General features: G+C 36.5%; 1 protein-coding gene across 3 annotated transcripts in view; it reads right to left on the bottom strand.

Annotated features, from left to right (window-relative positions):
• Positions 1 to 1,716: 1,716 nt before the first annotated feature.
• LOC114159087 (low density lipoprotein receptor adapter protein 1) overlaps positions 1,717 to 25,918 on the bottom strand; it is a 41,667-nt gene continuing 17,465 nt past the window's right edge. Inside the window, exons 2-10 of one of the 3 annotated variants that reach the window (XM_028041170.1) lie at positions 22,309 to 22,451; positions 19,474 to 19,586; positions 11,285 to 11,399; positions 10,454 to 10,526; positions 10,185 to 10,271; positions 9,231 to 9,388; positions 8,370 to 8,404; positions 7,249 to 7,277; positions 1,717 to 5,834 (exon numbers count right to left, since the gene is read on the bottom strand). In XM_028041170.1, the coding sequence (XP_027896971.1) occupies positions 5,788 to 5,834; positions 7,249 to 7,277; positions 8,370 to 8,404; positions 9,231 to 9,388; positions 10,185 to 10,271; positions 10,454 to 10,526; positions 11,285 to 11,399; positions 19,474 to 19,586; positions 22,309 to 22,451 (800 nt within the window). In that variant the 3' untranslated portion in view covers positions 1,717 to 5,787. The other 2 variants (XM_028041169.1, XM_028041171.1) reach the window with 2 other exon arrangements.

Here is a 25,918-nt window from a genome sequence, read left to right as displayed (position 1 = left end):
CTACAGAAACATTCAGAATGAGCAAAAACAGAGAAAAAAAACATTTAACTGCTGTAAGTATGAGCTAGAATCCGAGGGGAAAGAGTTTCCGAAAAGTTTTTGGAACCCAAATTACTTGAGTTGTACTAAACAAATCAGAAACATGATGTTCATCTGGTTCTGAGTATTCCTCTCATCCTAATGTGATTAGAGTGAGACTCTAAAGAAAACATGTGCTCCAAACTGAAGGCATGTATTGCTCATTCCTGCATTTCTCTGTCTTCACAGCTGTTATTCAGTTCACTCCACCTTAAAGCTCCTGGCAGACTAGAGCCAATATTTAAAGCTCAAAATGTTCTAATGAGTATGTTTTGGCTTTTTTTTTTTTTTTTTGGCATTTCTTTCCTCAGGCAATTATGCTCATGTAGTCTGAACCCTAATTTAAATGTGATGATCAGTATGCAGCTGTTTTTCATCATCATCATCATCAGCTCTTCTGTTCATATTCTAACAGGTTTTCTTTGTTTACTGAGGGACCTTTGTGTTTGCCTCTTCTCCAGTTTCCTTGCCTCTCTGCTACTATCTGAACAGGAGAAATGTTTGTTTCCTGGTATCAGGATCTTACCTCACTCTTACCTCTTGATGATCAGTGCTGTTTGAATAGTCACAATGAATGCTGGTAAGAAATTACTGCCCAATGAAAGATAGTCTTATCTTTCATAGAACAAAGCTTGCAGTGCTGACCACATTAATTGGCACCTCTCGTAAGAAAAAAAGGTAAATTTTTGTTTAACTGCAATAATGTATTCTCACACTGACAAATTACAAAAATACAACTTGACCTGAGAGTAAATTTACCGAGAGAAGAATATCCTGTTTGCTCCAGCCTTGCTAAATGTTATCTGAAGTGATAACAAAAGAGGGCTAAAAAAATACAGTATTGGGTAAATGAGTGTCAATAATTGTGCTTTTGCTAAAAACAAATTATTCTTAATGTGCTTGAAGTGGAGTATCCACCACTGAATAAATCATCTCAAATAAAAAGGGATTTTGCTAAATATTTAAGAGGGGGATTTTATCTCAGCAATATAGTTTTGCAAGGCTGAAGTGCCACTTTATGCTGCTGGCACTATAAATAGCCATCACTGAATGGAATCTATGGCAGCAAAGATAAACTCGTATTACAGTAATAAAAAAGTACAAATATAAAGATATTCTCTTTATATGAGACCATAGCCAGTGGGAGTATTTTTTTTATTTTTTTGCTGACCAAAATAGATTCTCTGTAAACCAATGCATGCACCTGCTATGTGTTATCTAATATTTGATTAGATAACACCTAGCTCTCTGCTGCTTTTCATTCAGCAGAGAGCTGAATGAAATGTCTTATCGATTTGACTTTCAGTCGGAAAGCCAATCAGCAGCACCTGCTTGCTTTTGATTGCCCACACAGAGCTGTAAAAAATATTTGAGAGCAAAACAGCATGGGCTGAAGTGCAGGTCTGAATTGACATTTTTGCCCAGGCTATTAGGAGGAAAAAAAATAAACATTTACTGTTAAACATTTGATATTGACTTGTTTGTCTGCACATTCAGCAGCTCAGGGCTAAAAATTAGTCTATTTCTTTTTTATGACTACCAGACATACAGTACTGAAGGATAAAGCATAAACATGTCTTTGGCCTTTTTGTAATATATCTATTTTTTCTTGTTTTAATAAAGTACGAAACAAAAGAATATTTGTACAAAGTTCTTTACTGTGAATAAATATGTAGCAAAGCATAGGTTTCCAAATTCTGTACACGTTTTACACAGATTACACAATATTTTTGCAATCTATACACAAACTGCTTTTATTGTAACATCACAACATTTAAAACAACTCTAGTTGCATAGATTGAAAATGGGTAAGCACCTTTTTTTGATTTGTTTTTATTTTAAATAAAACAATCCTGTAAACTTATTCGGGGAAATAAAATCTTAGCTCAAACGAAAGAAAACGGGTTTCATTATTACAACCTTCAAATGTCTCCTAGACTCAAATCCTCATGGGCTGATTTGTATTCAGGGCACTCCTGATTCAGTTTGGAGTATTATATACCTCAAAGTCCCCCAGACTCCCCACCTCCTCCTACACATGAAACAGAGCTGTGCCAAAGGACCGTTTGCATTCACGCTATGCTGCAAGAGTGCCTATATTGATGTGTTGTATGAACTTCACTGGCAATGTGAAATTCACTTTATTAGATTAGTACAGATCCATAATCCATTCAATAGCTTCTTTGTTTCTAAATGTCCCTGCAAAATTATCTAATGTTGGTTGTGTTACAAAATTTGGTTATATCAGAATGTTATTTTCCTCTCAAACCCAGTTAAAAAGGGACTGAGTGGTTGAAAATGAGTCCGTTATGGACTCATTTTCAACCACTCAATTTCAACACAGAACAAGAACATTCTGTGTTCTTATATGTTGCATAAGAACACAGAATGCGTTGCGTTACTTTGCTGGATCTTAGTTCTGACTCACTGACAAAACTTGTCATATTTTGCTCTCAAAAGTTATCACACCACTGTTAAAATACCAGAGTTTTGTATTGTAGAAAAAAAATGTGCCCATGAAATGTTTTACTTTGTTATGACACATATCATGTGCAATTTAGCTCCAAAACATCCAAATTAAAGGTGGAAATACATAAATAACTTGCATATGTTTGCATATCCTTAAAAGTAAAACTAACCCTAAACTTTGCCTAGACATACCATAATATACCAAAGGATCCCATAGCATGATGCTGCTACCACCATGTTTCACCGAAGTGTGTTGTGTTTATTTGTATTGCGTTTATTTGAAAGATTTTGGAATTGTGGAATTGTGGCTTCATTTTATCAGGCACATTCACCCAACGTATTTATGAAATGTTTACCTCTCAATGGACGTTCCATGATGAAGAAGCTTCCTTTATCTTCCTTTATCATACATGCAACAATTACAGCTGACCATTGTCACTTATAGATACCCAACCTGTACTAACCCAGAAGTCCTGAAGGTGCTTCAGTGTTGCTTTTGTCTTTTTTTTGCGTTTTGACTTTTCATAAACTTTGAAGAAATGATCAATTTCTGTAATGTCATGGTTGCCCAATCCATCCATTGTCCATCCAACTTGCCCTTCTCAATTTTTGTTAAGTTTAATAAGATTCAATACAATCAAGGTAGGATGATGTCCTATGAAGACTAAATGTTGAAACTGTATATAAATTCGATCAAATTAAAATTGTGTTCTTATGCAATCAAGTGGTTACATCTATATTGCTACTATTTTTTCATCAGACATATTTTCTTTCAGTTGTGTATTTGGTGTTTAAATTGTCCATCTTAATTTCATATTTTGCATCACAAAACTATGGATTTTAAACTGGGTGTGTACACTTTTGAGATCAACTGGTCTTTTGATATCAATAAATTCTTGCACACTAAGACATCAGTCCAGTGACTAACCAATAGTGACCAAATGCAGTAAACACTGGCAGGTGTCTGAGCAAGAAATAAATACATAAAATTGTACATTTTGACATTGCGTGTCCTTGAACTTCACAGTTGAAAAATCATCTACCGACACTCAGGATGCCATCCTCGATATCTGAAATACACAGTTTTCTTTCGAGAGGCAGTCAAGCTTGTATTTCTGTCAGTCAGGAATATAACAATGCAATTAAGCTCCATGGCGTAACCTGATAAGCCATCCAATTATTCTGCAGCGGGTGTCATGACAACAACACAAGAAAACCCCCCTTGCGTCACAATTATTCTCAGCCAGGGTGCCATGAATACAGAGAGAAGAGACCTCTTCAGTCACACTCGAGGACAAAATAATGCCCTTCTTACAATGAGCGTCATCTAAGAAATGAATAAAAATAAAGTGCTCAGTCTAAATCTGTAATGAGATTTCGGGCAAATCGTTTCCACTCACGAGGACAGATCCTTGGGACAAACTGTGTTTTCTAGAGTTACAGAAGAAGGTTTGAAAAGGCATACATCAGTTTAACCTGTGACTACTGACGTGCATGTGACCGAGTAAAAGTTGTTTCCTGCAGCTGTAAAAGTATCACACATTAAAATCTGTACAAACTACACATTTACATCTCAGGAATAATAAATAGCTTAAAAAAAATTTGCATAAAGGCCTGATTCTACATCATTTACAGTAATACAATATGCTCACCACAATGAAAAATACAACATTAGGAAATAGGAAATACTCAGACATAGGAGGTGGAATTACAGTTATCATACTCCAGCATGATCACTTTTCTTTAACACCGACACCATCTTTATGTACAGTAACGGCTGAATAAATGAGATTATGATAAATGTGAGGGATTGAAAACACACCAGTGAAACAGCTGAAAGTAATGCTTCTGTAATGCCAACCTGTTCCTGCCAGTGAGGAGCTACTGCTGGGTTTAATAATGAATCCAGCAGTCAGTCTCTCTTAATATAATATATTAAGGTCTCTCTTAACATAAAAAGAAACAAGTTGGACACCATAAGACATCATAAAAAAAGTAAAAATAAATAAATAAATGTCAGTAGATTGCTTTAATGTTTTAATAAGCCTGATTTTGTGATTACTTTTAAGACACAATTTCACACACCAATTTTGGTAAATTATATTTGTATGTTTTTTTTTTTATTCAATGCGTTTGTGGTTTTGCTCAAATGCTATCAAGGCAAGATGGAACCACGCTTCATAATGTTACACCAAATTCTAACCCTACCATCTGAACATCACATCTCAAATCAAGACTCTCATCTCATTTCGGTGAGCCTTTACTAAAGCTACAACTCACAGCAGGAGTGAACTCCTGGTTTTCCATCTTGTGTCCCACCTGCTCTGGGACACATCTGAATCCATGTTGTGGATTCAGAGATTGTATTCCACACACTTTGGTTATAACAATTAAGCTACTTTTCCCCTTTCTATTACCTCACACCAGTCCGCCAATTCTCCTCTGACCTCAGACATCAGGAATATCTTTTTTTGTCCACTCAGCCAAATATTTTCTCTTTCTGGACTGTTGTTGGCTCTGCAAGAAAGTCCCAAGTTGTCTTCAAGACATAGTTGCCTAAATATTTGACTTGCTCCCAGCTTTCTGGTTGCTTTGCCATTTACTTAAATTTCCATTTAAGACTTAATGCAATTTGTTGATATAGTCAGAACAGTAACAATGGATGGTTTGAATCTGGCATGGTGAGAAACAAACATGATCTAGGTGGCACTTGTACAGTGTAATTTATTCAGTATTAGGCCCGTATCTAATGATTCAAGCATTGGATTCCTTTCAGAGAAGTTGGCAGCCAAAAAAAAATTAAAGGGCTTTCCCATTTCCACAAGCCAATTAAACACATTTCTGGACTGTGATAAATAGACTTTTTAGGCAGCTTTTACTGTGATAAGAATTTCATGGTGTAGATATTTTGTTCTTTCTTAACTTACATTTCTTTACTGTTCACTGAGTGAGTCATATTTCACTAGGTAGTTTGTAAGAATCTCAATGTATGCTTATAGCAAGCAGACTGCAAGATGGAGATCCTTTATAATGTCAGCTTATTTTGGCTTCGCTGCACAAAAATATCACTGCGTCCCTGACTGGGACTATGTAGAATATGTTGTTTGTTTTCTGTCTGTCCTGGGCACCAGTGTGTGCTTTCTGTTAAGTTTCTATGACAGGCAGCCATTGCCAGCTGGTGCTATTGAAAATAATTGTTGCCGAACAGCAACAAATTCTCTGCGGAGACCTCCCAGGGACTCAGAGCTGCATTGTCAGAGACGGGTTCGGAGTGGGGCTCGGCCAGTCTGTCAGAGAGAAGACGGGAAAGAAAGAAGACAAAACGTTGCTGTAGAGGTCAGAAACATAAAACTTTAATTCAGAAAAGAAGATCAGAGGATTCTCAAAGGATAACAATCTGAGAGCAGTAGGAAGATAAAATGTAGAAAGGCCGTACAGAAGATGTCCATTTGAATGATTGAAATGACAGTAAATGGGCAGAGTTCAATGTGAGAGGCTTCTCTGACAGACAGGCAGAAAATATTAAATTTCTCTCACATTGTCCATTGTCATAATGGGAAAGTTTTCAACTGATTAAACCTATATACTTCTTTCCCATCCATAGTGACCACTCACAATGCTTTTCACTGCAGACACATTCACCCCTTGCCACTCAAACTCACACATTTAAACACCAATATGCAGATCGGTAGGCCACTTGCGGTTAAGTGCCTTGCCCAGGGGCACATCAACATGTGATAGGAGGAAGCTGTAATCAAAACTACAACTCCCGGTTGTAAAACGTTTCCTCTTTTCTTTCAACTTTAAAGTTTACTCTCATAGTATTCTCTTTTTTTTAGAAGGCCAACAAATAAAGGCGATGAGGACATTTCTCTTGCTGAAAACTAGCATTAATTACGAAACAATTTTGGGGTTTTTGATGATGCACGCCATTAAATGCATCATTTGATATAGTAATGATTTGAGATTTTATGAATCTCTCTTTTAAAAGTCCAATTTATCTAACATCCGTTTTATCTGTTTTCTAAAACTGTAATTTATTAAGCTATTTTAAATACATTCATATCTAAAAACCAAACTCTTACATTTTACTTTAGACCAGGTGTCTTCAACTCCAGTCCCTGAGGACTGACATCCTGCAACTTTTAGATGTCTCTCTGCATAAACACAACTGAGTCAAATAATCAGGGCATTAGCAGAACTCGACTGATTCGATGTGTAGATATTTATAACGTTGGGTATATTTGGAATCTACATTGTAGACTGCAATACACAATTCATATGCCTGATGAGTCAATTGGGAGTAGGATTTAATAAGCAATGACGCCTTCCAACTCCCTTTTCAACTGAATATAAATATGTTTTATTTTTTTGTTTAATTAATATTCCTATTTTTTATTATTTATTTTTTCTCCATGACATTTGTTTCTTTATAAATGGAATAAAGATTCCATTTCACATTATATCTTTATGCCCATAATTTACATACTATGTGCATATACTGTATGTTTTAGCTGTCTTTTTCCAGTTTTTTTTTCTTTCTATTCTTAGCCAAACCTTGAAAATACTTCCATAATGTAGGAATCATTTTTGTTAGCTATTGTGCTCACTGATGCACAGAGAGAATAATTACAAAGACATAGTCAATATACACACAAAGTATCCAGTACAGGATAACACCAGTAATACATCATTCCTTACCAGTGTCTGCTTCTTCTACCTCCATGTTGCTGCATGCCAAAATAGAGACAAAACAAACCATAGCAATCTGAGCCAAAGGTAACTGATCACTAAGGTGATCAAAAGTGATTTTATAAAAAAGAGGAAAAGATAATACTCAGTAAACATGCACATGTGTTGCTTTTATTCCACCGTGGAATGCATTCAAGACTCAGAAGAAGCATAAATTACTGTATCTAAAAGATAACTCATAACATTTCAATAAGTTTTAATTATAGGAGTAAATCTCTGCTGAGCCAGCAGCTATATGAGGTCAACATTCATTTAAAAACTCCCAAACCCAAACTGAATTGTTTAATTAAACCTACAAGCACAGAATCCAAAGTCATTAATTGTGGGATCCATTTGCCTCAGCTATAAGCACAGAGGCTCCACCTGAATGACTTTCAGAATATTATGCCAAGAAGTATTTTACACAGGACTGACTCTCGATCTGTGTGGATACTGTTAATTAAAATAACTTTTGAGCATAATCAGATGCAGCAGAAGCTAGAAACTACAAAACGTTAGGAAACTCTAAGTGTTTGTGCTGCTGCTTTCATGCAATTAATATTTTACCACTGTCAAAGTAAAATGATATGTTCAGACTCTTTAACCTGTGGTGAGCACTAGCAAGTCTAACAGGTGATAAGATCCAAATTTTACCAACCTAAACTAGATTAATCAAGAATTACTTCATATAAAAACATTTGCCCAGTGTAGTTTGTCCCATATTAATAATATCATTCTTGGCTTTAAAATACATTTTCATATTACTTAATTATGTTTATTAAACCTTTCTATGTGTCTTATAGGCAAACTCGTTAATCTTATCAAATGTGGAACATGCAACATTAAACAGATATAAATTGACATCTCAATGTGATTCAAGTTTTTAGTCTTTCAGAAGAGATGTTTGATCCATGTTGAGGATTTTTGCTTTAACTCTTCAGTGTTCTTTGATGCTTTCCCATAAATGACAGATTTAGGTGTTGGACGTTTTGTTGGAATGTCTAAATATCTTGTTCATCCTAAAAATTCAAATCCTTTGTTCAGGTTGGTGAATATTCTCACAAAATCTGCAGTCCTAAAGGAAATGTTACCTTGAGAAAACATCATCGAATCCATCCTCCACATCCTGTTGAGGCACAACAATGTAGATCAATACAAACATAAAGTCCTGCAAGTCATAATCCAGCAAAAAGCTGAAATGCTTTTTTATCAGACTATTTGTTGTTCAAAAGACACATCTATTTATTTGTAAGCAAAGGTTGCAGAAATCAAACTCCAGAATTGGTTATTCCTTTAGTTTCATATATTTAGGCACCATTTCTGTACCCAAATCAATATTCACACACATCAATTTAAAAATACAATAAGGGGCGGATGTGGAAGAAGGGTAAACATACAAAAGTAACATAAATAATAAACTAACATTTATCCACACTAGGTAAAAATGTTCCAAGAGGAAGCGTAGATATTTTAAGAATCACAGTGACATCTAGTGTTAAACATCTGCAACTGAATGAAGAAATTAAATCCCCTTTACGTCCTAAGGCCAAGATTGCTGTTTTCTCTACTTTAATCTCCACTTTTACTGATTTCCTGCATACGTTCCCTACAGTAAAATATACAGCCGTGCTTAGGATAATTGAAATTTTGGCTCAGTTAAACCAATCAGCAGTTCTCTCAAGTCAGAAACTTGAATACAAAAAAGATGACATCTAAATGCCAATGCCAAGCCCAAACCTATATTTGCTTCAGAGGGTATGATTTTGCTATGCAGACTCAAAAATCCTATTCAAATTGTTAGACATGTAAACAAAAGTTTTGGATAAGTAACTACTTTTGTCTTTGGGATTTAATCATGACAGTAAAACATGTTCCCTTATGTTCTGACAGTGAAAAAAAGTTTCAGGCATCGCTTGTTGCTCCCCTTTAGGGGAGTTAAGGTGGTTACCTACCCATGAGTCATGTTTAATCGGACGTCTCCGGGTGGGGTTGCTGCGAGGCGATGGCGAGCTAAGAGAAGCAGAGAAGAAGGGCCTCCGGGGCTTTTCCTCCATCACAGTGGGCTTATGCACTGACGAATGTGATGGGGACTGCAGGTGTGAATGGGAGGCTGACGGAGATACAGAGAGGACAGTTAGAATCAGACGAGGGAATAAATGGACAGAAAACAGGGGCTCACACGGCCCTGTGTGGTAGCAGTCCATATGTTCACCAAGCCTGTACATATACTTACTTTAAGGCTTTAAACCCCTACGTTTTTAAGAGGAAAATATTTAATTTAACATTTGTCTATTTCAGGCTTGAGCTAAAAAATTAACAATTAAGTGGTAAGGATGTTTTGACCCTCTGAGGAGCCAAGAACATTTTGACCTATAAATGTCAAGGCCAGTACAAACTCAGAGATTGCTGCTAGCCTTTAAGACTAACATTATTCATAATTAGGGTGATTTGTTTTTCTGAATGTGAGGAGTGACAGTTAAATTTGTGTAGGTCGACAACTACATATTAACAGGCCTCATTAGAATAGCCGCATTATAACCTGTAAAGGTCAGTGAAGGAAGTATAACTCATTGCAAAGAAGCAAGAAATCTTCCAATATGTGAAAATGCATGGATCTGTTTTTACTACAACATCCTTCGGCTCAAATGGAAAGAGAGTAGGAAGATGCCTGTGCAAACTAGTTACTTGTTATCCAAATGTGCAGTGGGATAAAGAATTGCTTACCCAAGTTAAAGTTCCAATAAAAGTTTATTAAATGATAAGAAGTAATGTGTCCTTGCAACAGTAATCTCCTAAGCCTTCTGCCGTGTCTTGCTGATAGTATCTTGTCTCTGACTGTTACTGCAGAGCCCAATTTGTTGTGCAGGAATACATGGAAGGGGACATATAGAAAAAAATTATCTCACCTGCCGGAACACACTGCATCTCTGTCGTTACCATCTGTCCATCATTGGCTGCACAAGAGCAGCAGCTCCTTGCCTTCTTGTTTTTGTCTACACAAAGAAAGGTTATTCTCAGAATCCTAAAACGGAAAGCTACAATTTTATCAGAATTTTATTTGAAATGCCCCAAAGACCAACCAGGGTAGTTGGTTTTTTTTGGTTGTTATTTAAATAATGTTTAACCATAAAAATTAGGATGCATTTATTGTATTTCCAGATTGACACTGACTTACCTTCCTGAGCAATTTCCCAAAGATCTAATGCCACTTTAAATGCCTGAGCTACTGTTAAGGTCACAGCCTGAGCCTGGAGGAGAGAAAGAAAGGCAGTAAAGCAATGAAAAACGGTGGGTGTTCCTTTTCTTTGACATTAGTAGAAAACAATATTTGGCTATTGAAAAGAAACAGATGCATTTGTTGTGGTTTTAAAGAATATAACAGCAGCCATAGGACAAGAATCCTAGTATGTTAAGTTATGACATATTTCTGTAACAGATGCTACTACAAATACATTTGACAACCAGATGGAACTGTCCAATTGGAAGATAATTTGGCAGCAGAGGCAAATGATTTGGAAGAAGCTGGCATCAAAGTCTGGAGTTATCAGGCATATGAAAGTCAGTTTAAGTGGTGAGGAGGCACAGAAGATGTCCCATAGATGTATTAGGCAGCATATTTTTAACTTGATAAAGTTTGAAAGAGGTCATAATTTGGGTTTGTATAAGGCTGGGTAGTAGAGCATAAAAATGCAAAAAAATAAAATAAATAAATAAAACGATCTATAACACAATAGTGACATTTTTATTGCAAAGGAAAAAAAAGTAACATAACAGATGCTTTGAATGAGTCAATATTGACTATAAAAGCTCATCAAAATTCAAAATGGCATTAATGGGACTGCCACAAGATGGCACCACACAACAACCAGGGTCTTGTTTCTTAGTTCTTGAGGGTCTTCATCATCATCAGAACTAAATCTCAAGATTAATATCCAGTAGCCTGCTGGTGAAAACCATCTACATTACTGTTGGTATATACAGGTGGTTGGGGGATTTGCACACTTACAATTTTTCTTTTTTGGCAGAGGAATGCATGACACTCAAGAGTCTCATTGAACTGGCTTTGGGAAACATAAGCGAAGACCTTGTCCTGAGTTTTATCTGCGGTGCAGTATGAGATTCTGGAAGACAGGACAGGAAAATGAAAGAGGAAAAATATGTTACTGCAATCTAGAAATACTATATGTACAGTATTATAACAGAAATGATTTGCTAGTCCAGAGAGGAATCTTTCCATCTAATAACAGAGTATTCAGGGTTTTACATGTAAACATTGCAAACAAACTTTCATAAATCAGTTTAAGTGACACTCTTAAAATTAAACTTAAACTTTGTCATGGTGCTCAAGCTTTTTGCAGATCCATCCCAGAATGAGACTAATGTTTACAACTATTTTGTTGATAAGGACCAACAGTTGGTAGTGGTGCAGGAGAACACAAAGAAAGCAGTGAAGGGATTCTTTATATTTCAGATTACAGGAAAAATTGATTATTAAAGCAAGTTCTCTGTTGCACCTAATTTTTCTTATAATACCATACCAACTTTATTTATAAAGCACTTTAAAACAACCACAGCTGATACAAAGTGCTGTACATCAAAATACAACATAACAATAAAAAAGCATAAAATAAAAACTTACAGTTTAAAAACAAAAACATACAATTTAAAACTAGATCCCGCTAGAGTTGAAAGCCAAATAAAATAGATGGGTTTTAAGACGAGCTTTAAAATATTGAAAGTACGTTTTTAATCAGTTGGGTGAGAGCTTAAATATTATCTTTACAAGGTGTGAGAAATTGAAATGACATCCATCTCATCATGTCTTTCCTCTAAAGTTTAAAATGTCTTACATTTCTGACCAGACTGAGTATTATCCTATTACATTTAGCTTGTTTACAAATCTGCTGTGCATCTACTATAGAGGCAGAGAAGAGACCAAGTCTTACGTTAGTATCAATATTTTGCACATAAAGTCTTGAGTCAAGTCCAAAGTCAAGAATCCAGAGACGATTCAAGAATCCATGGCCTAACCTTTACATTTTCTGTCTTTCACAAATAATTAGCCCAAATATATACATCAATCACAGATTAAGACAAGAATGAGCAAACTGATCCGTAATAAAAAGGGGTTTCTATACAAAAGGAACTCTTCAGTCAATGTTAACCAACAACAGCAATACACATGTGCTTTTAAAATTATTTTATGAGTAATGTCAGGACATTTAAATAGCCAACTGAATAATTAACTGTGCAAAAGTGGAGTTACTGAAAATCATATTATTATTTGTCTTTAATATTTGAAATTTGTTCCCACCAAGAAATTGCAGTTTAAATTAGTTTGAATTATATAAATACTTTTTATGCAAGTTACATTTCTATCCCAGCTACTGAATACCCATTTCTACTGGGTTGGATAAAAACGGCAGTTTCTCTGTCAGATGTCATATAAAAATGCTTATGACATGCTTTTTGAACACAGATTATTGAATAAAATAAAATAAAAATAGTAAAGATAGAATGAGGTTGTAGTGTGAGAAAATTAATGCATTAAAACTTAGCATGACAAACAATATAGTCCAACCTATATTATTAATCTTATTAACCACAAAATAAGTTTCTCAAATGAAGAATATAAACTTTGGTTTAACTGTCCCTAAATTTCAGTGCCAAACAAAAATGGTCTCTGGTGTCACTGACTCCACACTGGAAAAAACAAATATGTTAACCTGTTTTACTTTATTTGGAATCTAACATAGTCTTTACATTTAAGTTGATTGTCACAAATTATTGGAAAGGAATCAAAATAAATTTCATTCAACTGCTTTAACCTCATACTGAAGCATCTGTGGTTTCACTTAGACAAATGACCGCCAAATTTGCTGTGTCAGATTTTAATTAGAAGCAGCATTGATCTTGAGTCACCAAATGTTTCTATGCAAGAGTAATTTCAGGACATGCAGCATGCTTCAAGCTTTCTCCTTTAAACAGCTGTGAAAATGAGCCACAGCTAGTGATGCTCCTTATATGCCATCATTATAGTAACTTGTAAACTATGTGCAAGATGAATATCTGGATGGCTGACACTTATTTGCAGTCAAACTTCAAATAGGAGAGGGAGGGCAGAAAAAAACGAAGTAATTTTAAGATCAAATAATGAGCATGAAATCAGCAGTGCTCGCATCACTCCCTCTTATTTTGTTTGCCGGCTTGCAACACTGCTGCATGACCCACATTGCAATGCCCAGGACACACGGCTCTCCCCACGCTCTAACTTATATTTGGGCTGTAATTGCGTAAAAAATGCATAGAGAAAATACTGAGAGGTTTGACCTATTTAAGGCTGAAAAATAAGCATGATAGTAGTAACTGCTCAACAGAAATGTAACTATTATAATAGTTAAACATTAACCTGTGTTCAGTTAAATTGCTCTTAGGTTAGGAGTTTGTATTATTTTGGTTCGCCCAATCGGGGAATGCAGCCAAGGGGCAAACAAGGCAACATGTGCAACATTTTATTATAAGTTTATTGTTCTATGAACAGTTAAAACAGAATGATGTAATAATCCAGCCTTAATACTAAGAGAAGCCAAAAATGTACATGTTGGTTAAAATTTAGTTTTTGTTTGGAAGAAATTACTTGCTAAAAATGATTAACAATCAAATTATTAAGAATACTGTATCCAATATGAGTACTTGTGAACTGTCAGTAGTATTGTTTATGGTAGGATGTTGTTTTAGCTTTCAAGCCGTCATAAAATAAATACACTGAGTCTATTTTTTAGCTCATTTGATCTTGGCTTTCATTCCCTGCCCGGGGTCTTTCTGCAGTTTGCATGTTCTCCCTGTGCATGCGTGGGTTCTCTCTGGGTACTCCGGCTTCCTCCCACAGTCCAAAAACATGACTGTCAGGTTAATTGGTCTCTCTAAATTCTCCCTAGGTTTGAGCATGCATGGTTGTTTGTCCTGTCTGTCTCTGTGTTTCCCTGCGACAGACTGGCGACCTGTCCAGGGTGAACCCCACCTCTCGCCCGAAACATTCGCTGGGACACCCTTAGAGACAAGGATGTACAGAAAATAGATGGATGATGGATGGAAGTTATTTTAAGAATATTTTTTTGACCTATTTTAGCATATAATTACCCCAACCATGTCATACTCATTTATAAATATATATAAATGTATGTAATTTTACATCTTGCCACTGCCTGTTTGAAACTATTAAAATTAGCTTCTATCTGTTTATACATTTTCAGATTTATAAGTAAGATGACAGGTGGTGTGTCAAGCCAGGCAAATTGTATCAGACCGGAATAAATCATGTTGATAAATTTTATTGCTAATTCAATAATACACTAACAAAAAACAAGTATGTTCAACTAATTGGCATGCAATAAGGGAATGCTTTACACCTTAAAGATGTGTCTACAATAAAATTAAACTTTTTTTATTGAAATCTTTAGTTTTTTATAGGGACATATAAACTATATAACATAAGGAAAATAACGTGTCGTAGTAGAAGGTGGTAGAAATAGGAAGAAGGTTACATGTTTTCTTAATATGCTGCTTTACCAGAATGATGTTCAAACACAAAAATATGTTCTAATTTAGTCATGGTTTAGAAAAATAACTTACAATGATACAGAAAGCACTTTTTCATACTTCTATTATAATGTGAGCACAAACCTTGTGCCTATTTTGGTAGAGTTGGCAGGCATTTTCTATTCCTCTGTGGATATTATCAACAGGCTTGAACAGGTTGATACTGTAAACAGCGCACATACATGCCTGTCAGGCTAACTGCTCTGAGCTCAGATCAAAAAGTATTTGAGTGGTTGCTGCAGATTTTTCCTTTTAAAAACACAACAATTTAGAAGGGAAGCACTTGTACTGGAGTGCAGGCGACAAAACATATTTACTGTTCCTGTGCCTTGATTTCTTAAGCTGCTGTCGCATGGCTTCTTATCCTACCATGCATGTTGGTGCATCTAAAATAGTATTTTACCTGGATCTAAGCATGAAGAAAAAATGGTGATTTTGTCAAACATTATGCTATTCCATTTCCAGCAGTGGGATGCATGGCAAAACAAATGCAGCCTGTTCAAATGCACTTTTCCAAAACAGTTTTTAACAGTCAGCTGTCTATTCTGATCATCCAAATGTATTCTTGAGATGGAGGTGGAGCTTGACTCTAAATATTTTGTCAAACAATTCAAAATCAGTATATTTCATAGTGTTGTCCGAGCTTAGTCACTCAACCTTCTCTTAAGTATCTGACTATCATGGTCAATTTAGAATGTAAATAATATTTGCTTAAACTTGCATATTTGTATGCCCCTGAAAAGCAAGACAGAGACATAATTTTGTCTTTCCATAAAAACTTAAGCATCTTGGATACAAGTTCAAAGCTGTAAGCACAGTCACTCAAAGATCACAAGTTGTCAAACAATAGTTATCTGCTATATTCACAGAACAGGCAAGACTGCCCATCAGACAGCTACATCAAGCAGTCGGTATGCTGACATGAGTCTCATAATTTTCTGCATTATGTAAGTTGGATGTAAATAACATTATTATTAGGCCAGTGGTATGAAAGCTTAGAAGGTGTAACACAGATTTCATTGTGTGTGGCAAGCATCATAAGTTTAATAACTTGTGAATATGCAAAATATTCATCCTTAACGGAACATCTAGTCCTATCTAGCAGACAAATCAATCATCAAAAACAGCTTAAATAAATATAAATTTAGGATCTTTTCATAAGGTTGAAAAAAATCATAAATAACTGACAACATAAAAGGCATCAGTGTCCTTCAGGTTGAAATAGCAATCTAAAAACATTATTGACAGCATCACACTGGGTCTGAACAACAGAAGCTGAGCTGTCAGTCTGCATCATATCTCCGACAGGCTCCTCTGGACTGCAAGCCTTTGATCTTTTCTCAGGGTAGAGCACCGGTGTGTGTGAGGCAGAAAGTGAATAACATTGAAAATATTAAAATATTTACAGAACAAAGCCTCAATAGAAAATCAGACATCAAAGCCAAAAACATCCACCCAAAACACCTGCTGTGAATGCAGAAATTAACTACTTCTCTTTTAGTTTCAAGTCAGTGTGGAAACCTTTTTAGAAAATTGTAAAAGACAACAGTCTACGAAACAAAAGCAAAGAAGAAAATTCTTTCTGAGAATGTTCCTAAGCGCTGTCATATTCTGTAGCTCCAGTGCAAATATCTGACAGACAGTGAGTCAGAGCAATGTGCATCATTAAAAGGTGGGCTGTCAGTCAGCATTTCAGCTGGGTTGCGTTTTAGTTTTTTTTTTCCTGAGACCCGCCTGTTTCACTGATTGATATGCTGGTTGGTCACTGAGAGCTCTCATGGGAATATGAATGATTAACACACAACCAGATGGAGGCTGCAAACACCCTCACAATGTTCCTCTCACTGGGAGGATCAGTGTCAGCTTTTAGATGAAGGATGTTTTTATTTGAAGAAGGACTACTGAGAACTGTATTAGCTTTCAATATCTGGATATAGATCAGGCTTCTCACAATAAATAAAAGCCTCACAAAGTGGTCAATAGTCAGAATCAAACCAGGCAGTCTTTAGCTGATCCAGCAAGCTGCTGCATTGATCAAACTCCCACATCTCCACTTGGAAAAGGAGATCAAATTTTTGCAAGCTCTAGTAATATTTATCACTGCTTCCATTCCACAGAGCAAAATGTGTCTTTTCTTTTACACCCATTTAACTTCAAACATTAAAAAAACAGGTATTTTCATCCCAGTATGACACTTGTCACAACAATAATGATGCAGATTATTTCTTGTAATTCATATTTATCCATTTTTAAAACGTATATATCAGAACTTTACACAGCAGGTTAGCGCCAATATTTATAAAAACAACACTTGTTCACAATATAATTGTTGCTATTTTAACCAAGGTTTAATGATGCAGTTGTGCACTTGTCCTTATCCTTGCTGACGATAAGCACAATTTTATGGTTTCGTGCCCATTTCATCATATGCTTGACTGAGTAGCCGGTTACCTCTGTTACAGTCCACAGGGGTTCCCGAGGTTCCCCTGCGATCGTCAGAGCGCAGATCAGATTTTTCTGACTGAGCGGATTGTATGTGCAACACTGCATGTGCAACGATAAAACTCATTTAAAAGATAGCACCAAACAGACTAAAGATAAAGATCCACTGTGACATGAAAATATCTTTGTCCTCTACAAAGTTCTTGTGTTTCAAATCAACAAATAAAGGTTAATATCAGAGAAAGATTAGTTTTGATATAAGGCTCAACCAGGATAAAGTGTACTATTAGTATATGCTGTCAAGAGCAAATACAAAGGCTGCAACATTTAACAAATGTATTTAAGGGATACTAAGTGGGGATGTGTGCAGTGGATGGAGGTGTATTGGGTGTAGGTCTTGTTTCCAGTGCAGTGCACAACATATTGATGTCTGTTTTCTACTCTACTGCTAAGCTGCTCCCCACGGGAAACAACTCAAATTACAGGATGAGAAAATATAAAATTAACACAACAAATACAAATATACCAAATGTTTAAGTTGTATACTCACAGGTACAAATAGAACAGTACTATCTAGAAACTAAACTTGGATACACACAGCTTGTGTATCCAAGTCTTTCCTTTCGAATTGCTATGCACTATAAACAGTCTTGATTTGATCCTCTCTTATCTCTACACTCGCCCCTTTCACCCTCCACTGGCTGTCTTCCCACAAGCGGTTTATGTGCAAAAAATAACGATACAAGGCGGAGGAGTAAGGGGGGTTTCAGGGCGATGGGGGTGGGGTCTCATAAATGAGGATAAATCCATCCTCTGTAGGCCAAGGCGTTGTGTGTGGCCTGTTTCCTTGTTTCAGAGTGTGCGCAAAGACTATGTGTCATGTTCAAATTAAGCAATATGTTATCACTTTACTTGCGTTCAGAACCATTATGATATATACGAAAATCGGAAAGAGGGAGAAAAGGAGCCAAGCCATAACACCTGGACAAGGTTCTGGCACACCTGATAAGGTCAATCTGAAAAGGATTTAGAGCGGTACGCATACACACTGACTGTATCCATTTACATGCACACACATCATCTGTCTTCATCTCAAACTGGCTTTAAGATTTTAGCTGAGAATGACTTGAGGCCAAGCTAAACAGGCAGAACGCCAATCAGTGAGAATTCAGCTAAACAGAGTCCAAATATATTTTGCGTCAATCTTGTTTTAAAATGTTGCTTTGTCCAGGTCTTGGGTCAACTTAATGTTATTCTAAATACCTTTTGAAAATACTGAACTTGAATTTGAAATGATTCAAACCTTGCGAACCATTTCTGTAATGAGTCAAAAAAGCTGTTGCAGTGCCTTGCAGAAGAATCTTCAACCCATGAACCACTTTTCATTTACACACATATTACAAACGCAAAGTCAGTGGGGTTTTTTTTACATTTCAACAGAAAATAGTAGTAACTCTGAAGTAGAAGAAAATATATGTAGTTTTACAATTTTATAAAAGAAAGTCTAAAAACTGTGGCATGCGCTTGTATCTTCCACGTCTTTCTAAGTATGTTTGCCAGGTTTTGTCATCTAGAGATCAGCATTTTTCTCCATTGTTCTTTGCAAAAATAGTTCAAACTCAGTCAGCTTGGATGGAAAATGTCAGAGATCTTTAATAAGATATAGGTCAATGTTTTAACTAAATATGAATACGCTTTCACATAAATCAATCCAGCATAGCTCTGGAAGGCAAATCTCTGCGCCAGTCTCAAGTATTTCGCAACTTCTGATAGTTTTTTCTTTCTTTTAGATTTACTTTGTATTTAGTTTACCTCATTTCAACATCAATTTCCAAAGGTTTCCCTGCCCCACTTAATAAATGTATCCCCACAGAATGGTGGTGCTACCACATTGGTCCATTAAGGGTATAATACACAATGTATAGAGATTCCCATCTCAGTCAAAAAGTCACATTTCAAAAATTACATTTAATTATCTTTCCACTTCACAAAAATATGTACTTATTTTTATTGCCAAGATCCTATAAAACTTGGAGGTCTGCAGTTGAAAAATGACAGATGATGAAAACACTTAAAGTGAGAACACATTTCTAAGGTCCTTTAAATATTTGTTAGCATCTGCTTTGTCATGTTTATTTTGTGACTGAAATGTACCTGTATATAGAGACATTCTCTATTAGATCTGCAGTCTCTGTGTCTGTGATGATAATGCCCTTTGGGGACACTGTCAGGGTTACTTTCCGAAACTTCTTGGCACTGGCTCTGGCCTGTGGGTGTGACAGAGAACACAACACACACAAAGATCAGAATGGGAAACCCTGACTTCGGTTACACAAAGAACTACTCTGTCAGACTGACTGAAATCAAAAGTGATCAAAACTTGAGAATAAACACTGAAAAAACACCAAATTGCCTTTACTTCTGAGCAAAGGCGAGCGACTTGCTGTGCCCCAGAAACATGCAGTGGAATTTATAAAAGACGACAGAATGGGGGGAGGAATGGTGCAATGTGTAGCCCAGAGTGAGCTCTCCAGGTCGGGCTGGCAGCCACTGACTCCCCCTGCTGCTCTGCACCATCTGGGCTTTCAGCAAAATCAGTGGTAGTGCTGAGCTTGTAGACTCCGAGAGCGCCTGTTGACACCGACAGTGACCGACCTCTTTACCGCACAATTAAAACACAAACAAGAGCAGTTTAGAGCCTCACTTAAACAGTGACAGCTGCACAGTCACTGGAGGGACTGAGGAGGAATACAGCTATGAGAAAGCAACAAAAAAAAAGAAACAAGAAATAAAGAGGAAAATAACATCTTTAATCAACTGGTTTTACATCTATCAACCATGTGAGGGATTTGTGTAGTGGTATCTTTACTCAAGCAGAAACTAGGTCTCCTCAAGGACAATTAATAGTGTCATGGCAAGCTGAAAGGGACCAAAAATCTCTTGAGATGATACAATGAACAGCAGCTTCTGTTTAAGCCTTTATAACGTTCATTATATATATATAAAGAATTAAAATGAGGGAAGGGCTGCATTAGCTGACTGTGCTGCTGGAGCTCGCTCATGTAGAAACATGGACAATTTCTGCTGCCACGTTACAAGTGTCATGCCACCAGGCAAAAACCAATCTGTCAGCCTGAGATATGCCAAGTTCAGACTCTTTCTCTACGTTTGGTCCCACTGTCTTGTCTCATCACGTCTGAATGAAGCGTGGAGCAAATGGAAAAGTCCCAAATGTTTTCTGCTCTCCAGCTCAGGTGGACTGGTTTCCAAGGGAACGGACAAAGACAAAACTGACTTTTCCTTTTTTTTTTTGTCTTGGTGCAAAATTATCTGAATTTTAATCCTGCTATTAGGCTTGATGCAGGCTCTACTTGAGAAGCAGAGGAGGTGTGATTAGACTGCCTGAGCAGAGCTGTTCGTTCTGAAGAAAAAAAAAAAAAAACCTTTGACAAAATAGGAATTTATTCTAAGTGATATGAAATGAATATTGTGGTCGGGGTTGTGTGCATGGTCATGAAGGAATTAGCAGGTGAAAATATGAATAAAATTTAAATGCCTGTTTGCATAAAACGTGCAGGTAGCTTTAGATGTTTTGATGGGCTTAAATTCAGTAGAGTGCTAGTGATTTTGAAAGCAGTTCTTTGAAAACTGATAGCATTTTGAACTGGTAAAGGAAAGCATGGTTGGGAATCTAAAGCCATTTTCTGTTGGTAGAATCAGAAGTGCTGAATCTGATGTTCCTTCCATTCTTTATTTCAGAGGTCTGTTCATTTCTGAAGCATTCAAAAGAATTATTATTTTTTATTCACATTTGAGGCCAACTAGTACAAACGCAGGGTACCACAATATTAGGCATTGTTTGCATGTTATTTCTGGGCATACTCTACAGTAGACACGGACATCATATGGCTTGAAGGCCAGAAGCAATGCATGGACCATCTGTATCCAACCCTCTGGACCTCAAATAAAAGAATTTAAATTAATCCTGAGAAAAACTGAATTCTATTCATGAATCTCGTGATGGCAAATAAAATATTGTGAATGTTAAAACTTCCAGCAAAATAACTCTTCTGCAATACACCAACACCGGGTAGCACATAATTATGCATGGTTCCCTATTGATAGGATCCATATATTTTATTTGGCTTGTTTAAACAAATAGAATTCATCAACTAAGATAATACTTATGATTTATTTTATACCCATGACAAATGAATACCTAAGTAGCCTTAAAACAGGGACAAAATACCACTGGCGCAGCATTTGTTACGGATTGCGCTGTAATTATATCTTGAACTCAACTGAATAGTTGGAATTTCTCAATTTTCATATGAAGCCTATATCAATAGTGGTTCAAGTTAAATCTCACTGATGTGCTACAGCACTCAAAAGAAGATTGGAGAGTGCTGTGGGCATAGCCACCATGGCTGTGAGCTAATCTTTCATGGTAGTGTGATTATGTTCATGCACTGAGATTTTGCATTTTATTTAACTTTTACATCTGCTTTTTATCATGTGTTGTTGCCCCACAGATGCTAGAATTAAGCCCGTAGCATAAAATTATACAGTGATATTATTCCCTTTTCACTCTTTATCAAACTACAGTGATAAGAAATTGCCTTTGAGCATCCCAATGAACAGCACACATTTTAAATTTAAACATTACCTTTATTTTCTTTTAAGTCCATTATAATCCTCATGTACTGCCCTACCTTTATTATTAAAGTACTGCATTTGTGTGACTTTTAATATTCAAATTAGGTTACACAGAAGTCCCTTTGGTTCTTGTAAATTCCTGCGATACCAAACTGCTAAAGCCACCATCTGCTTTGCCTGATTTGACTAGTGTCCCAGTTCTATGGCTTAATCCAGAGTCCCAGGTCCAAAACCTTCCTACTTTAAAATTCATTGAAATTTGAGTTACACACAAAAAAAAAGCAATGCAGTCATTAGTTTTAATCTTTGAAATTCAAACAGCCGGAAACTCACCGTTGCAACAATTCTTCGAATAGCAGCTGAAGCCATTTCCTCTCCTTTAGGTTGTCCCACCAGAGTCATACCAAGGTACTTCACATTGAACACCATCCCTTCCAGCAGGGTCTCCTTTGTGTCCGTCCAGTTTTCTGGCAACTCTGATTGGACAAAATGACAGATTGCCCGGAAATTAATTAGTCTTCTTACAGAGCTTCATAAGGGTTTTGGTTGTAACTAAATAATGAAAGATGATTAACAAAATGTTGTCATCCATCTACAGTCAAAGACATGTATTTATATCTTACAATACACTGCATTTTTAAAACACAGAAAAGTCCAGCAAAAATTAAACAAAGGAGATAATTCAGCAGAAAGTAGTTATTTATCAAGTGCACAAGATAATCAAACTACTCTTAATAATTTATAAATTATTAATAATTATGCTATTAATTGCGAGGTTAAATTTTATGAATCATTAATAATAAGCAATTAGACAGACATTTGTCAGATGTACTTGTCTAATATACTAGACCATTTTTTAACAATTCCTTTCAATTTAAGGGACTCTTTCAATCCCTTGAATTGAAACAATTTATCTCTTACCTCATAAAGCACTCCAATTTCTATTATTGGTTTAGTAAGTGTGTCCGGCTGCATTTTAAACTAGTTTAGGAACTATTTATTACTTGCTTACAAAGTTAGTCTTTTTAATCAAAGTCCTGGACAAAGGAATAGTATTATGACAACATGGTCAATCAACAGACCACTTCCAGACAGGAGACAGACCAAGCTATGTAGCATGTAACTGTTTAAAATACAAGTCGAGGCTTTCAATTAAGAACTTTTTTTTGTCTTTCAATATCTATGAATTCCTTTTCATAGCACCTCAACCAATGACTAGGAAAAAAAAGAGGAAAAAGTGGCCTCACCACTATAATGCTGGACACAGTGTCCAACGTTATAGAGGAGGATGCTGACACCGAATTCTCCATGCGGTTTGAGCCATCTGTCACTGGCAGACCCCATGCAGCTGTGAAGGCGACTAAAGTCCTCGCTGTGCTCCTTCCAAATTCACTGAATTATTAACCATTCTTCAATCACACTGTGGAGGCTGGTTCAGAAGCAGGGGGCACATTTGGTGGTAATAAATGCAAATGCTTTGGGTACATAGTGGACGGCATAAGCACCACAGATCATTTGGCTGTAGTGGGTGATAGGATAACAATAGCTTCCAGTGTAGTACATGTTCCATTGTAGCTCTTGGGGTGAATTTTTTTGATACCTAATTAACCCACAGGGGAGAAACTGTCTCATCTCAGTAGGTAATAGGTCACACACAGCAGCTAGAAAAACAAAAAAGTGGAAGCAATTTCCAGTGAAGATGTCAGCTGATGAAGGCAAACAGTAATCCATGTTCTACAAACACACAGGGTTGCCATTGCTTGGATTGCTTTTATTTCTGAATTGTTCGTCTTGAATTTACAGGGTTTGTGCATTTTATATGAACAATATGAGAACATAATTTAATCTAAAGTTTGCTGTGAGAATTAATACATTTATTAAAATTTTAGCAACATTAAATAAGATCACATTTGTTTCTAAAAAAAAAAAAAAACAAGAGTTTGTTTTTACTTTAACCAATTGCACTTCTCTCTAGAGCTTTGGTCAACCTGGAAAATTACAATGTGAAAACCATCAAACAACTACCAAGGTCCAGATTACCAGTTTCAAAATAGATTTTTTTTTACTCAGTATCCATTAACTATATATATATATATATATATATATATATATATATATATATATATAAAAACCCGTCAATTTCAAACAGTCAAACTTTAATTTTCCATTAAAACTTTCAGACCTTTGGATACATCCAAGCATCCACACCAGGTCAAAACATTTACGGCAATGCAAGTTTTATCAAAACATCACAGCCCTACAGGCATAAGTGCTACAGTTCATGTTGTCTCTTCACTAGAAAATACCCATGAATTATTTAAGAGCTTTATGTTGATGCTGCAGGGTTTCCAATATATCACAAACACCCCCTCATCACTCACACCCAAAAGAGAGCGCTTAAATTTTTAATACATTCAGTGCAAGTGGGACTGGGAGTGATAAGAGTGACAGAAAAAAGGGTGGCTAATTGGATTTTTACATGTTGAAGAGAATCCTAAAGGAGAAATATATTTGTGCTATGTGAACTGTTAGAGGGAAAGTCATGCGTTGACTTGACCTGAGTGCAAGCCTGTGTAAGCTTGTGCCCATCAAGATGATTCAATTTAGAGATTATTGAAGAGTCGATGCCTTAGTGGAGCACTCATGACATTTCTGAGTTTAATAAAGTGGAGCCTGGAAATAATTTAATAGTCAGCATATGGCAGCTAAGGCACTGACTCCTTTATGTGTATGTACACACACACAAAAAAAACAACACTTTATTGTTATGACACACTGCATAAATCAATGCGCAGCAACAGAGCAGGGCAAACTGATGACATTTTACCGCATGGAAACCTCAAGCGCAATCACGCAAAACTTACAAATCCACTTGTCTGTGAAAAGACGTTGTGCTGAATGAACCGAGGCGTGCAGTGCAGCATTGGGGAACTGTTGCTCCATAATAAGGGGCCATGTGCTCTGCACGCCTTCAGCTACATGCAGCTGTTTCATTGAGTGCCACGCTCGTAATTTAATTTGCTCTGAGAAGTCAAAATTGTACCCGGGTGAATTCTCCTTTGGCTCGACACCTACGCTGCTGGTTAATTAATAACGCAAACAGAAGCACACAGACAAATGCGCACAGGAATAACAACGCCAGAGAAAAAGCATCTGTGCAGGCAAGCAAAGTCCTCAAGTGACGAGCTTAAAATTTGTTAGAGTGCTCTAGGGTCAAAATAATAACACCGTCCCTCTTTTTCTATTTCCCCACAGGTCATTAAGGAGGACAGTATTTAATAGGAGAAATGAACATGACTCTACAGTATTAGTGAAGAAGAAGTCGGCTGACTTTGAGAACCCCAGTGACATCCGCATTCTCTTCATCCTCCTCCTTGATGCAATCTCTGCCTCACTGTTTTACTCATCTGCTGGAAGTTTGAATCTGGGACGCCACCTTGACAGGGAAAATAGGCCGCACATTCAGGGAAGGTGGTGGGCTGGGATGGCACGGGTGTCTGGGAGGGGCGCGTTGGGGGTTTGTGGATGAAACTGGTTTCCTGAGTTTGCCTTGAGGGAACAGCCATGTAAAGTGATTCTGTTCAAGCTCTTACTCTTTTCACTGCTTGCTTGAATCCGTCCCCTATATTACCTTTTACCTTTTGGATCCTTGCTTCCTCTGACTTTCACAGCAAACAAAGTATGAAAGAAAATCCCATGCTTTCATGTAGTTTCTGAGAGAATAGCTAACTAGAACCACTCCAGGGTGCTGGTTGCCTCTCAGCCAATCCAGAATCACTCAAGAGCGAGTGAATTTTCATGTATATGTACACACACAAGTATTCGGTTTTATCATCATTTGTTACTCTCGTTCAATAGAACACCAAAATCCCTGTCATTTATTCAAAGCCTCTTAAGATTTCAGCATCCTGATCATTTCTGGGATGCCTTTTTTTTTTTTTTT

This window comes from Xiphophorus couchianus, chromosome 15, assembly GCF_001444195.1.
Source record: "Xiphophorus couchianus chromosome 15, X_couchianus-1.0, whole genome shotgun sequence".
NCBI classification, from domain to species: Eukaryota; Metazoa; Chordata; class Actinopteri; order Cyprinodontiformes; family Poeciliidae; genus Xiphophorus; species Xiphophorus couchianus.
Note: the sequence above shows the minus strand (reverse complement) of the source record. Positions and strands in the feature narration are given on the sequence as shown.